Source organism: Xenopus laevis, chromosome 4L, assembly GCF_017654675.1.
Source record: "Xenopus laevis strain J_2021 chromosome 4L, Xenopus_laevis_v10.1, whole genome shotgun sequence".
NCBI lineage: Eukaryota > Metazoa > Chordata > Amphibia > Anura > Pipidae > Xenopus > Xenopus laevis.
The window spans coordinates 58,157,981-58,173,073 of NC_054377.1; the positions used below are offsets into that span (position 1 = coordinate 58,157,981).

Genomic DNA, 15,093 nt, shown 5'->3' on the forward strand with positions numbered 1-15,093 from the left:
GTTAGTGGCGGGGAGCCACTAAACATGTAAATCGGGCAGCCTACGTTTGGTCCAGGGCATGTGGATGTGATTTTTAATGATTGCTTAATAAACTTGAATTTTTTAATGGACGAATATTGGCTTCCTTGGTGCTCCATTTTCTGCTATACCCTATTTAGAAATAGTATTCCGTTTTATCATTTTTTTTACTAAAAGTCAAGAAAAACAATGTGATTTTTGCACAGAAAGCAATAATTATGAAAACACATACTGTTTACTTGGTTTATGTAACGTGAAATACCATTCAAAAACAAAACAGGCCCATGCAGAAATGGTTTAGGAAACTCTCTCTGCGTTTTTTTTTTGTTTGCAGAGGAAACCCAGTTTAGTACTTAATCTGTATTTTCATGAAATACACTATAGGCAAAAAGGGACGTTCACTTTTTCTATGCCATCTCCAGTCTATTGGCTATGCTCACCGACACCACACCTGGGTACAAGGTATCTTAGCACTACCATACATTCACTTACCACATGGTAGAGGGTCAAAATATTAACAGCATGTGATATTAAAGGTTCTCCTTTTACTTCCTTTCTACAAAATCCTGAGTTCTTACCTGGACCTCAAGAACCTCAAATGCAACATGCCCTAATTACAGCAAATCTGTAACAGCGCACTCTAGAACCACCTCAAAGAGCCCTGATCACCGGTAAAAGAAAAAAAATCTTTATTTCCACATCTGATTCACACACATAGCGTCTGAGGTCTGATGCGTTTCGCGGCTACGCACTTCCTCAGAGAGTAGTGCGTAGCCACCAAACACGTCAGACCTCAAACGTTATGTTGAACTTGCTGATGTGCTGATTACGTTCTTCTTAGTGACGGACTCAAGATGGCTGCACGCGGGTCACAGCGAGGTTGGGGTAAGACTCGTCCTTATATACTTTATATATTGTCTCGTTTGTGTGGAGATTAATTGGATTATACCGACTCCCAGTCTTGAGTGAGGGGTCCAGGGCAGTGTGCACCCGGACCAAAAAGTGTTAAATGGTGAGCCTACTAATGTGGCTAAGATGTTAGCCATCAATGTAGAGGAACAGAGCACCGCAGAGCCAGAATAATATGTTAAAAAAGTCAATATTTATTATAAATCCTTTAAAAATTACAGCAGCATCTCTCCTATGGGGCTGCCTGCTTAACACTTTCGTGGCTCACTGCCACTTCATCAGAAGCTGCTGTAAGATGTTAGCCATGAATTATGCAATGCTGTATGTCACTGAACGCTACCTTAAATTAAACCTCTCTAAAACTGAAATGGTTCTCTTTCCTCCAACTAACACCAGTAACATCCCGGAAGTATCCATCATAGCAAACAATTCCACTATCACCCCCTCTCCCCAGGCCCGGTGCCTGCACCGGATCCACTATTTGGGATTCGGCCGAACCCCTGAATCCTTGGTGAAAGATTTGGCCAAATACTGAACTGAATCCGAATTTGCATATGCAAATTAGGGACAGAAAAGGAAAAAGTGGGAAAATTCATCTTTTGCGACGAAAAGTCATATTTTCCCAACCTGCCCCTAATTTACATATGCAAATAGGATTTGGATTTGGTTCGGCCAGGCAGAAGGATTCGGCTGAATCCGAATCCTGCTGAAAAAGGCAGAATCCCGGCCGAATCCCGAACCGAATCCAGGTTTCGGTGTATCCCTAGTCAATAAGCACAGCAGACTTGTGCCACAAGAATCACATGATAATGATGTTTTAACGCCACACTCATGTATGCATTTCCACCTCAAAAATGTTAGGCTGGAGTACTATTTATATAACGCTCCAGGGTAACTTCACACCTGTCCTAGCCTAGTGTTGATAAAAAGAACCTTTTGATCATCCATTCCTAGTAACACTGGCATGTTCCTATAGATTTCTGGAGCACCATGTCAGTATTAATGTAATACTAACAGTACTGGAGAATGTTAATGTATTTTGCTGAATATTTGTAGAAAACAATAGATCCTTTCTGTATTCTGTTGTGGATTGGCCTCAGGTCCATCTATATAAGAGTTTATATGCTACATTTTGATAAAGTTCTTTTTATGAGCAAGGTGGAGGAAGTGGTTTTGTACCACATATAATGGACAGACACAAAACACTTCCTCTTTTAGAAAGTCTACAGTGTTTCCAGATAAAACAGAGGAAATACATGAAATAAGCAATGTAAGTGCATACAGTTCTCATCGAATGCACCTTTTTTTTTTTTTTTTAATTACATTTGTTTAGATGGATAGATAGAACCCAGGATTAAAGAATGCTGTCACAAAAGGCAATAAATATTCATCCGTCTATGTGCGTAGTTCAATAAACGTGAATTCAATGAAAACCATATTATACAATAAAGTACAATGGATACAATGTCATTGGTCAAACAGATTGGTGGACCTGTCCAGTATTGGCCACTCTGGTTTGCAAGCAGAACTCATAGCATAGCCAAGCCCAGTTCCTTTGAAAACCATAATATATATAGCTTATAGCTCTCTCATATACTATGAATTTGAAATGGAGAATTGCATTGGTCAGACAGACAGGCGTGTAAGCAACTTCGACAACCCCATGGTACATATTTTGTTGCACTGGGTTGTACCCTATATAGTGCTGAATCTGGTCATATAGAATAGTCACTAAGGTTCAATCTGCTGTCCAGGGCCGTAACTTGGGGTAGGCAGAAGAGGCACCTGCCTAGGACGCAAAGGTGTGGGGGTGCTGGGCAGCTACCTGTTTAAAAGTCTTCTGCCTACACCTAGTCTGGATGGTCCGCTCCCCTGCTGCTTTTGCCTCCCTCCTGTCTCCTCCCCTCCCCCTTTCACTCTCCCCTCCCCCTATCTCCCCTTCACTTCGTTACTCTCCATCCCTTCTCTTCTTATGGCGCATTCGCTATCACTAGCGCACGCCAACGTGGGGCAGGGGTAGCCGAACGGGTGTCTAGGGCACCCTGCCAGCTTGGCCCGGCCCTGCTGTTGTCCATATACCTCAAAAGCACATGCCTACCCTTATCTGACCAATCACAGTGCAGCCTTCCATGGTACCGGAGAACTATTCAGTATGTAATTGGGGCAATGGCCAAAACACAATCTATGAGCTTTCAAAGGTGCTGAGTGTCACTCTGCCATCTGTTTAGACCAAAATTAAATATTGTCCACTGGACCAATCACATTATACAATTTCATAGTACTGAAGCAGGGCACTGTGGCAATTGGGCAATGATGGATACAGGCTCACTGACTTACACTGTGGCATTCCATATCACTGTGTAAGAATTGCCATCTTGGTTTTGATATTTTCTTGTACTGTATCTATTCATGTGGTCATGGCAAGTGTGTTTTACCCAGAGTATATTGTAATGTATTCTTAATAGGGAACCAGTTGTCCAGGAATCTTACATTCCAAGTCATACCCTTACCCAAATTATACATCTCAAAGGGTTTCTTGGGGATGGAAGGAGGCTGCATGTTGCTACTGAAGCCATATAACTCTTTTCTGTATGCGAGAAACTTGCTCAACTGGATGTGGGCGAGTTGTGGGTTTTTATCTCCGCATGCGATCAGTTGGGACATGAGCTGTGGGGGCAGGTATCACAAACCAGGATAAAAGAACAATGGACAGCAGCCTGGGAGCATGAGGGTGATGCAGCCTGGGACAGAGATGAAGATAAAAGCAGCCTGGGACTAAAGCTGGCCATAGACGCACAGATCCTATCGTACGAATCGATGATTCATGCGATTTTCGGATTGTGTGTGGAGAGTGCCGACATCTTTCGTCCGGCGGAGATCGGTCGTTTGGCCGATCGGACAGGTTTGATTTTGACCCGACCGATCCCACCTGAGCCCATTGCGCATCGTAATCGGATTGTTCGGCCATATGGCCAAACGTTCAGATTACCCCCGATATAGCCATGCTCATTAATGGCATATTGGGGAAAGATCCGCTCGTTTGGCGATGTCGCCAAACGAGCGGATCTTTGCGTCTATGGCCACTTTAAGCAGACTGGTGTGAAGATGGGAGCAGGAGCCATCAGATGACCAGAAAGAAACTATGATGGGCCTGGTGGTAACAATGTAGACTATATAAAACATCTGAAAATGTAAATATTGTAAATACTGTTTAAATCTAATTGTAATCATTCATGTGTACCAATCCATTGATTATTATACAATATATAATACACAAAAGACATGAATATCTTGTAAATTATATCCTTATAAACGGTGAGTTCTGATGTCATCAGTTATAAACGGTGAGTTCTGATGTCATTTCTGTCACATGACTCACTGAAATTTGTGTATTATAATAAATAAAGTACCCCCAGTTGCAAAATATGAGGATATTAGAAGTTACCTCGGAGTTCCATGACCTGTATAAAAACACTCGGCCTTCGGCCTCGTGTTTTTATATGGTCATGAAACTCCTCGGTAACTTATAATATCCTTATAATACACAAAAGCCATGAATATCTTGTAAATTATATCCTTATAAACGGTGAGTTCTGATGTCATCAGTTATAAATGGTGAGTTCTGATGTCATTTCTGTCACATGACTCATTGAAATTTGTGTATTATAATTAATAAAGTACCCCTCTGGTAAAATATGAGGATATTATAAGTTACCTCGGAGTTCCATGACCTGTATAAAAACACTCGGCCTTCGGCCTCGTGTTTTTATAACTCCTCGGTAACTTATAATATCCTTATATTTTACAAGAGGGGGTACTTTATATTTTACAAGAGGGGGTACTTTATTCACTATATATTTTACAAGAGGGGGTACTTTATTCACTATATAATCAATATACATCTTATTGGTGTGGATTCTTTGTCTGCTTGCTTAAAGGGATACTGTCATGGGAAAAAATAATTTTTCAAAATGAATCAGTCAATAGTGCTGCTCCAGCAGAATTCTGCACTGAAATCCATTTCTCAAAAGAGCAAACAGATTTTTTTATATTCAATTTTGAAATCTGACATGGGGCTAGACATATTGTCAATTTCCCAGCTGCCCCAAGTCATGTGACTTGTGCTCTGATAAACTTCCATCACTCTTTACTGCTGTACTGCAAGTTGGAGTGATATCATCCCCCTCCCTTTTCCCCCCCCAGCAGCTAAACAAAAGAACAATGGGAAGGTAACCAGATAACAACTCCCTAACACAAGATAACAACTGCCTGGTAGATCTAAGAACAACACTCAATAGTAAAAGCCCATGTGCCACTGAGACACATTCAGTTACATTGAGAAGGAAAAACAGCAGCCTGCCAGAAAGCATTTCTCTCCTAAAGTGCAGGCACAAGTCACATTTACAATATGTCTAGCCCCATGTCAGATTTCAAAATTGAATATAAAAAAATCTGTTTGCTCTTTTGAGAAATGGATTTCAGTGTAGAATTCTGCCGGAGCAGCACTATTAACTGATGTGTTTTGAAAAAAAAAATTTTTTTCCCATGACAGTATCCCTTTAAAGGAACCGTAACCCTAGTAAGACGGGTGAGGTTTATTATTATTAATATATCATAATGTTACAAACTGGATGACATAGCAAGAACTTGCAATGCAGAGAATTTTTAATTATTTTAGAGATGCAACAACAAAAAATAACTGCTGTTGCAAACTGGATAAAAAAAACTATTTAGATATTTCATTTAATCAATGTCATTGTCCTCAACTGGGATCTTGATCAATTTGAGAATTCCATGAATACAAACCAGTTTATGAACTCGGTTCTGCACAAATCACACACAGTACATACCAATTACCTCAAGAAATAAAGCTTGGAAACAGAGGAAAGAAAAGAAAATTATTGGATGAAAAAAGTGCAATCTGTAATACTGTGCAAAAAAATAGAAACATAAGAATGTATCAAATACCTTCCCAACATCAATTCAGTATACATGTAATATCAATTTACCCTAAAAATCATAACACCCATTATGAATAGCTATATATAAACTTCCTCCATCTTAAAATTGTACAAATAAATAATATTTGTCTCCTCAAACCTATGGGACTATCTCATCAGTTTGAAAGTATGCAGTCTGTGTCCCTTTAGAAAATGTTGTACCAAACACAACTCAACTTCCCCTCTCATGTAAAGTGCTATGGGGCAAATTTACTAAAGGGTGAAGTGACTAACGCTGGTGAAAATTCGCCAGCGTGACATTTCAGTACTACGCGGATTTACGGGCGCAGGCGTGACATCGCAAGCGAAAGAGACTGGCGCTGGAGCTCATTCGCACTCAAGCGACAGGCAAAGTTGCGCTCTGGCCAAGGGACATAACTGCACAAATTCACTAAGATGCGGATTTTACTTAACGTTACCTCTTGCGCCAGACTTGCCTTCGCCACCTCAGAGCAGGCGAAGTGCAATAGAGTAGATAGGACTTCCTCAAACTTTAGTTGAAAAATTTTCTAAGTCCCAAAAAACGCTGGCATCTTTTCCTTTTTTCAGGATGACAGGCTGCAAAAGAGCATACATTTTTTTGGGGGTAACCGGCTTCCCCCTACATTTCCTAACATATGGCACCTAAACTATACAGTGGGCTCATGTGTAGGGCAATATAACAACTCTATTTTATTTTATTAAGCTTCCCTGGGCTTGTGTAGTGTAATGTATTTGCTGCAACATATAGTCCATTCAACTTTAACTTCCCGCTGTATGCAAATTAGCCAACACTAGTGCAACTTCGTTCTGCTTGCCGAATTAAAGGACCAGTAACATAAAAAAAAATGTTTAAAAATTCGTTAGTGCAGAACAAAAAATAAACACTAAAACAAAAGAAACTTTTAAATAGCAAAGCCTTTATTAAAAAATAACTTACAGAATGTCCACTTCCTGTCTGCTTCAGAAACGGCGAAAAGGCGACCATCCATCCTGCAACGATCAATTTCTTCTCCCTGGCTAGTCACTGACAGGCATCGCTTTCATCCACCTCCTGGTCTCCCGACGCACACTTATTTCTGCTACTGTTGTGGGGAAGTGAGTTCTACTGGAGGGGACTCCAGTTGGTGAGAACTTGGAGCCGGCTGGATCGATGTGCAAAGTCCTGGGGTAGGAGCTGTAGTCGTGTCCCCGCTTCATGGCTGCTGCTTCGTGTCTGTGGCTGCTGCTCCCGCTGTGTGCCCGTGACTGGCTGCTGACACTGTGCTCCCTGCGCTGCCTCTGCCAAGCCATCTCTTTCCCATGGTCCCAGCGCAGCCGACACTACAGTACTGGTGGCGGCGTAGTGCAGGAAGCGGAGGGGTAGCGGCTGGGGCAGGGAGTGGTGGAGGCCCGGGCAGTCTGCAGCTCGGCGCTACCACCTGTGACTGCCCCAACTGCCATGGAGCTGAGAGGTTGGGTCCCGCCGGTGCCGGCGATTCATGTGCAGCTGCTGCGCCAATGAGTGCGCAAAGCTTTCTGCGGCCAATGAGTCACTGTTGCATCAGCCTGGCGCTGAGTGTTTATTCCCGTAAAACAGGGATTAGTGGAAGCGATGGCCAGGAACATTTTGGCATCTACGGAACGTAGTGCTTCCTGCACTACGCCGCCACCAGTACTGAAGTGTCGGCTGCGCTGGGACCATGGGAAAGGGATGGCTTGGCAGAGGCAGCGCAGGGAGCACAGTGTCAGCAGCCAGTCACGGGCACACAGCGGGAGCAGCAACCACAGACACGAAGCAGCAGCCATGAAGCGGGGACACGACTACAGCTCCTACCCCAGGACTTTGCACATCGATCCAGCCGGCTCCAAGTTCTCACCAACTGGAGTCCCCTCCAGCAGAACTCACTTCCCCACAACAGTAGCAGAAAGAAGTGTGCATCGGGAGACCAGGAGGTGGATGAAAGCGATGCCCGTCAGTGACTAGCCAGGGAGAAGAAATTGATCGTTGCAGGATGGATGGTCGCCTTTTCGCCGTTTCTGAAGCAGACAGGAAGTGGACATTCTGTAAGTTATTTTTTAATAAAGGCTTTGCTATTTAAAAGTTTCTTTTGTCTTAGTGTTTATTTTTTGTTGTGCACTAACGAATTTTTAAACATTTTTTTTTTATGTTACTGGTCCTTTAACGCTAGCGCTACTTCGCTGGCGTTCGGCGCCCTGGATGCAACTTCGCATTTTAGTGAATTAGCATTGTCTGAGTGAATTCACGCCTGGCAAATTATTGCGCTGCCTGCGAAGCCGTCGCTGCCAAATTTTCGGTGCTTAGTAAATTTGCCCCAATGTGTCCTACCAACATAAATTAATTCACACTGGCAAGATATAACATCAATAACACAAGTCAATATACAGTACATGTAATGCAATGTCTGATTAATATTGTATACAGTTATTCATAAGAGGTTTTTCTTATATTTATGATAAATTAATTTTTGATGTATACTGGATTGTCAATAAAGTATACTGGGAAAGTTATACAAGATATTTTCATTTTTACTATTCTTCGTATTACTAGCCCTATCTTTACCGATACTAGCCCTATATCCCAGTCACTTTTCTTTCATTGCCTCTGGTTGTAATAATAACACCCAATGACCCATTGCCAACCCCCCCCCCTCTCCTCGTTTCATGCTGGGTGCGATTGGCTAAGGCCAGATGAGAGCTAAATTTTCCTGGGGTTAACAGTCATTGGTCAATGTTACTTTTTAACAGCCCAGCCAGCATCCCTCCCCTTCTTCTGGGCATGTGTGGGACCTAGCATGGTTAACAGGGGAAGTTCCATGGGAGCTTAGGTCAAGGGAGGCCTGAGAACTTGGTGAAAGGTACAGTAACTCTATTAAACAGATACGGCCATGGGAAAACATGTTTATTTTCAAAATGCATCAGTTAACAGTGCTGCTCCAGCAGAATTCTGCACTGTAATCCATTTTTTAAAAGAGAAAATACATTTTTTTATTACATTTTGAAATTTGGCATGGGGCTAGATATGTTGTCCATTTTCCAGGTGCCCCCAACCATGTAACTTGTGCTCTGATTAAAATTCAGTCACTCTTTACTGCTACACTGCAAGTTGGAATATCACCCCCCCCCCCTCTTTCCCCAGCCACCCATCAACAGCGGGCAACTATCCAGTTAGCAGTTACCTGATACATAGCTTTTTCCCACTACTCTTATGTCTACTGCTAGGTACGGCTAGGGAGCACAACTTGAGGGCATATTGAAATACAATGAGAAGGTGAGAAAGTGCTGGCTCCTTCTCAAAGCTCATTATCAGGCAAAATGCACTGAGATGGCTGCCTCCACACCAATATTACAGGTAAAAAAATTAATTTGTTTGTATGTTCCCCGTGCTTCAACAAACATACAGGTAGGTTATTTGGCTTCTAATGCAATTGATCACTCTCTATAGGGCCTACTTACTAACTGTCGAGCCTATGGGTTCGAGCATTTTGGTACTAAAATCACTCTCATCTTCCTTAAAGGATAATTAAACCTTTAAAATAAGTGACTGTAACATTGATGAGAGTGATATTCTAAGAACATTCGCAATTTACATTCATTATGTATTTTCTTTTTATTTCAAGATATTAAGAGATACATGTGCAGTTAATGTGAATGAAATTCACATGAAAGTTTGACCACCAAGTAAGAAGGAAGGAAGTTGTCTTGGTGCTTAGGTAAAAAATTATAAACCTATCTCAAACCTCAAACAACAGAGCAGTCTCTTTCTTTCTCCTGACAACTTTCTTGACTACTTGGTGGTCAGACTGGTAAGAAACGGACCAGCAGGTTGTGCTGTTGAAACAAAATTCATTCATATTAACAGCACATGTATCCCTTAATATCTTGAAATAAAAAGAAAATATATAAATAAATAATGAATGTAAATGACAAAACTGCTTAAAATAGAACTCTCCTCAATTTTATATTAACTTATTATAACGGTTTACTTATCCTTTAACTCACGCATGGTTTCTGCATTTGAATATCCCCAGCTTGCTGCCAAATTACTTTTTCTGCCTGAACAAAAATATTAAAAGCCTGGTTTTAGGTGCTGAGAGTTTATTTTTTGGAAACCCACTCGGGCTGGGGGGGGGGGTGAATGATCAGCAGCTAAGAGCGCAGCACTTATTTTGCTTTATATACGGTTTGGTTCAGCCAGGCTTTTGGATTCAGGTGAATTGGAATCCTGCTAAAAATAAAAAAAACTTGCATTTGAGACAAATCCTGAACTAAATATGTAATTCGATGCATCCCTACTTTTATTTGGCATTTGCCACTTCATTGGGTCTGAGGCATTTTCTGAGGAATATCTGAATATACTTTTGATAACATAAGAAACTGTGAACTGATGCCAAAAAGTCCCTTGACACAGTAAGATGGGAATGTTTAGAACCACTAGCAGTTCCAACCAATATTTTTCTCATGTTAGAAAATGGGGAAGGGACCTGAACATTCAGCTCAGAAGCAGACATAATTAGACAAAACAACGTATTCATTACTGAAGCAGTATTAAAGGGGTCCACTCCCGGTGGCAGCAGCCATGTTGTGCAGAGTGCATGTGCATAATGAGCAAGTTGCTGCATTTCCTCTTTATGATTGTGCCCCAACATGGCCGCTTGAACAGGGAGCTCCCTCCCGGTGCGGGTGTCCTAGTGCTGACAGGGGGTAAATTTTTTAAAAATAAAACCACTGTTACCCCTAACCAGAGTGTGGGTTCTTTTAGCCAGCACCTTTGGTTGGGGAAAATAGGTTTGCCCAACAAGTGCCCTTTAAGCAATTTTAGCTTTGGTTTTCACAACACATTTTCTTTTTCTTCGCTGCACCTACCCTCCCCTGATACCCAGAATACTTGGGCTGCTACCATTCTGCACTACTTTCTACTCTACTTATTAATTAATTAAATTTTTTTGGGTATTTTACACAGGATGTCAAAGTATTTTCTATGCATAGTCTACATTGAAGTCCCACCCAATGCATTTCTTCACTGTACATGTTTTTTTCAGGGACCACAAAAAAACAAGATCCTTCTTGTTACTTAAATAGCAGCTTTCTGGTGATGTTTTAAAGCAGAGGGCATGGATATCTCAGCCACCAAATAAATACAGGGATGTACCATTTCGGATATACTCATACCGCAATAAAAAAAATGCACACAGATAAGACACAGTCTAATTTTATAAAAGACAATTCTTTTCTCGCTCTTCAAAAATGTAAAAAAAAATAATTATCTTTAGAAATTACTCACAGAATCCTTCAATCTTGTCATTCGTCTTACACCAAGCCACTTGGCCAGTTTCCATTATCACCTGGATCGTCCTTCGATCAGGCTGTGACTTCTTGGAGTTGAATACAGTCATGACTGTGCCCAGCTCAAGGGTTCTCTTAATCTGGCTCTTCTCATATTCAGGGAGACCTCTATACTCGGAACTCCCCCTGCGATCCATTTTTCACACTCTTCCAGACCAAACACTCTTCAAGGCCAAACTCTTTCCTTTATATATGCTGTAGAAGATTAAAACCATTTATAAACATAACATTATTAACATGTATTTATAAAGCGCCAACATATTGCGTAGCACTGTAAAGTAAATGTGATTATACAACTAAATCACATGAATTATATACATAAAACATATGGAGTTACATACATCACAATCAATACCGGTACAAAAAGGTGAGGAAGGCCCTATGCATAGGCATACACTCTAAAGGGAAGGGAGTAATACACATAATTATACATTTATCACTGTACACTTTTTCCAAGGTCTTAATTGTATGTGCTTTCATTATACCCACAACAAATCCATGCTCCACATAATGTGCAGTACAGTATTAAGATGGCCATATATGGAGAGGCCATCAAACGAGCAGATCTCTGCCTGAATTAGCCACTGACATACTGTTCCAAATCAGCCTGATCGTACAGCCTACGGAGTTTGTGGGATGAGGACCACAGCAACAATATGTCAGATAGGCAACACATTTAAAGGTGTCAAGTGATATCCCAAGCTGTGGACAAAGTTAAAAAAAGGCAACAATCTGCCATTGTCTTGCACTTTGCACATGGGGAAGTATGTGAAGTATGACTGCAGGCCTCCGTACTTCTTTTCAGAGTGCAGAGAACTGCAGCATTCATGGATCAAGCACTGACTAATGCAGGAGCTACAATGTAAAACTACACAAATATTCACATGTAGGGGAAGACTTATAAAAGCTCAAAATAGTATTTGATTTGTTAATTATTAAAATTGTCAAAGCTTTTAAACAGTTTACCTATTGGTTTATTTTTCCCCAATAAAAACTTTTTTTAACAAAATCCATTAAAGGGGTTGTTCACCTTACACTTTTGAATTCAGTTGTTTTCAGATTGTTCACCAAAAACAAAGACATTTTTTCAATTGCTTTAAATTTTTTAATTGTTACCATTTATCCAAAATTTAATTTTAATGTTCATGTCTCTAGTGTCAGTCTGGCAGCTCAGTGTTCCAGGCGCAGATTCGGAACTGTTACAATTTGCTACATTAGTTGATCCATTTCTCAGCAGTATCTTTGGAATACTAGCAACTATTGCATCAATTATAACAGCTGCCTTTAAAGGGGAACTCTGGCTTCCAAACCAAAATTTGATAAGGAGGCCCACATAACCCATAAACCCCTAATATACCAATCACAGTTACCTGTTTCTTCAAAAAGTATGAATAAATACAATTTTCTATGCTAAAAATTCAGCTGTTTAACAGTTCTTTTATTTCTGCATAATTAGAAATCCTGGTAGGGAAGGAGGGACTAAACACTGATGTTACAAATTAAAAAAACTTCTCAACAGCTTACAGACAGCATGCAGGAACTACATAACCCACAATACATTGCACTGTGATGTTCTGTTCCTTATTGAAATCTCGTGTGCAGGGAATTGTGGGGCTAAGGACAGATGGCTGTTGATAAAAAGTAACAGTAGTCAGACAGCTCAGTAAAGTAGCCAGACAGATCAGCAGGAGAGCAGGGGGCTAGGCTTAGGGAACTGTTCCAAACCATTAAAAATCATGAAAAGTCTGCATATATTTTAATTGATATATATTGAAAAGTTGCTTGAAATTATGTTTACTTTTCAAAAAGCTTAAGTTATGTTTTAATGTATTAATTTAGAACAGTTACAGAGTCAGTGACCCCCACCCAAACTGCTTTAGAAAGACATAAGAAGGCGAAAAATTAAACTTACACTTCAAAAACAGTCACAAATAGTAAATGGAAAGTAATTGAGAAAAGTATTTATTTATGGTGAACTATCCAAAAGCAACAGAATTGAGAAAAGTCCTGTTAAGTGAACAACCTCTTTGTTCGCCTTCCAAACACTTTTTTCAGTTAAATTGTTTTCAATTTAGAACAGTTAGAACAGTTTACAGGGTCGGCAACCCCCCCTGAATCAACTTAACAGTAAAAAGTGTTGGAAGGCGAACAACCCCTTTAAAGGCAATCTAACTGCCACATGCCTAAATGTTACAATATAAGTTCCTTCCTCTGGATCAACTAGAACCTAGGCAGGCACAGTAAAAGCATGAACCGCTATGTAACCATGTCTTATGCATAATACGTTCTTGTGCAATTTCCTATCTGTGATAGCCATATTACATATTACATTACATTCATTGCAAAGTATTTTCTATGGGTACTCGATCAGCTTGTCAGCTTTCTTCTAAAATGGGACATACTGCTTACCATACAAGGCATGATTATTCCAAAGCAACTGAATGTTAAAGCAACAGTCTCACCATAAAATAAAATATTTTCGTTTCTTATATAAATATAGTGCACCGTGTCCCTTCACTGGTGAATGTGTTTGCTTCAGAAGCTGTGATATAATTTATATAAACACGGTCATATCTAACAATTCAGGTTCCAGTCAGGCTGTGGGTGCATGTGGAATAAAGCTGTCCATCATGTACATCAACATTCACTGTCATATTGAACAATAGTAGCAAATCCACTTTCTAAACCACCAACTCTTACAATCGTCAGGACAAACGGATTCGGATACAATGAAACAATTCTACCACATTTCGTCAATTCAACAAACGCTAATCCAGAAATAGAGCAGGCTCTTAACTTGAGCATTGGAGAGGGTGGCCGTAAAATGAACCATAAAGTGTTGCTGGCTCATTTATAATGTTAAAATTGAAAGCTTGTTTAATACATGCCTACAATACAGTCCTCCTGCTGTGAACCTGTCCCCAATACTCACCACCATCCTCCTCCTAGGCCTGAGTGTCATAGGTAGCCTCTCTGTTAAAAGACACATTATGTTCATGCAGAATTCACTTAACTTCTTCCTTGTTGTATCTTTGCTTCTGCTTTTTTGTATTCCCCACGGCCCCCACCCCCAACTAAGGCGCTGTGCTCTACTGCTTCAACTTCCTTCCTTGTGCTTCAAGCTTACACAGACCTTCCCCTTCCCCATTGTCACACAGACATTAAAAGCCAAGAATAAAGCTGATTCAGAATTAAACAAATACAGCAATCAGATGTGATTTTTTCTACTGAAATTGCAAAGAATATTTATCTTCACATTTTAGCAAAAGGGAAGACTTCACCGGAAACAACTGCATTCACAGGCCTAGGAATTACCCCAGAGACACTGTTCCAATAGAAGAACATACAGATGACATCTGAATCTATTTTATAGGGACAGGATCCGCTCACTATAGTTCAATTTCTGGTTACATTAGGACCACCAAATTAGTAAGAAAATTGATATACATTACAGCAAAACAGTAATTACAAGTATAGCCCATTTCTCCTAATACAAGTTCCAAAGTTTTGGCCCGAACAGTTTGGTTTTTCTAAGGCCTGTTCGGGTGTCAACTTTCTGTATGGTTTTCAGCCTTATGAAACCCAGCTTAGTTATTATCAGGTGCAGTTAATTTCTTGTTATTACCGAAACAGAAATAATCAAATCAATCAAAAATAAGAAAGTTTTTCTAAATTAGCATTGCTGTACTGCAAAGCTTTCTAGATAACTGATTTCTGTATATTACATGATTGCAATGATAGAGGTAGGGTTTCCAGCCGTGTGGGTTTCAACTGATCATCTCAGTTTATGAAAGGGCTGTCCGTTCAAAACTGTCCCATTTAAAACATTGCGGAAACTGGA

At 40.4% G+C, this 15,093-nt stretch overlaps 1 protein-coding gene across 4 annotated transcripts in view; it reads right to left on the reverse strand.

Annotated features, from left to right (window-relative positions):
* Nucleotides 1-15,093, reverse strand: part of plcg2.L (phospholipase C gamma 2 L homeolog) — an 88,706-nt gene that overhangs the window by 61,123 nt on the left and 12,490 nt on the right. For 3 of the 4 annotated variants that reach the window (XM_018257967.2, XM_018257965.2, XM_018257968.2), the window contains exon 2: nucleotides 11,191-11,447. In XM_018257967.2, the coding sequence (XP_018113456.1) occupies nucleotides 11,191-11,389 (199 nt within the window). In that variant the 5' untranslated portion in view covers nucleotides 11,390-11,447. Of the gene's footprint in view, nucleotides 1-11,190; nucleotides 11,448-14,184; nucleotides 14,292-15,093 lie in introns of those variants that run through there. The other variant, XM_018257966.2, reaches the window with a different exon arrangement.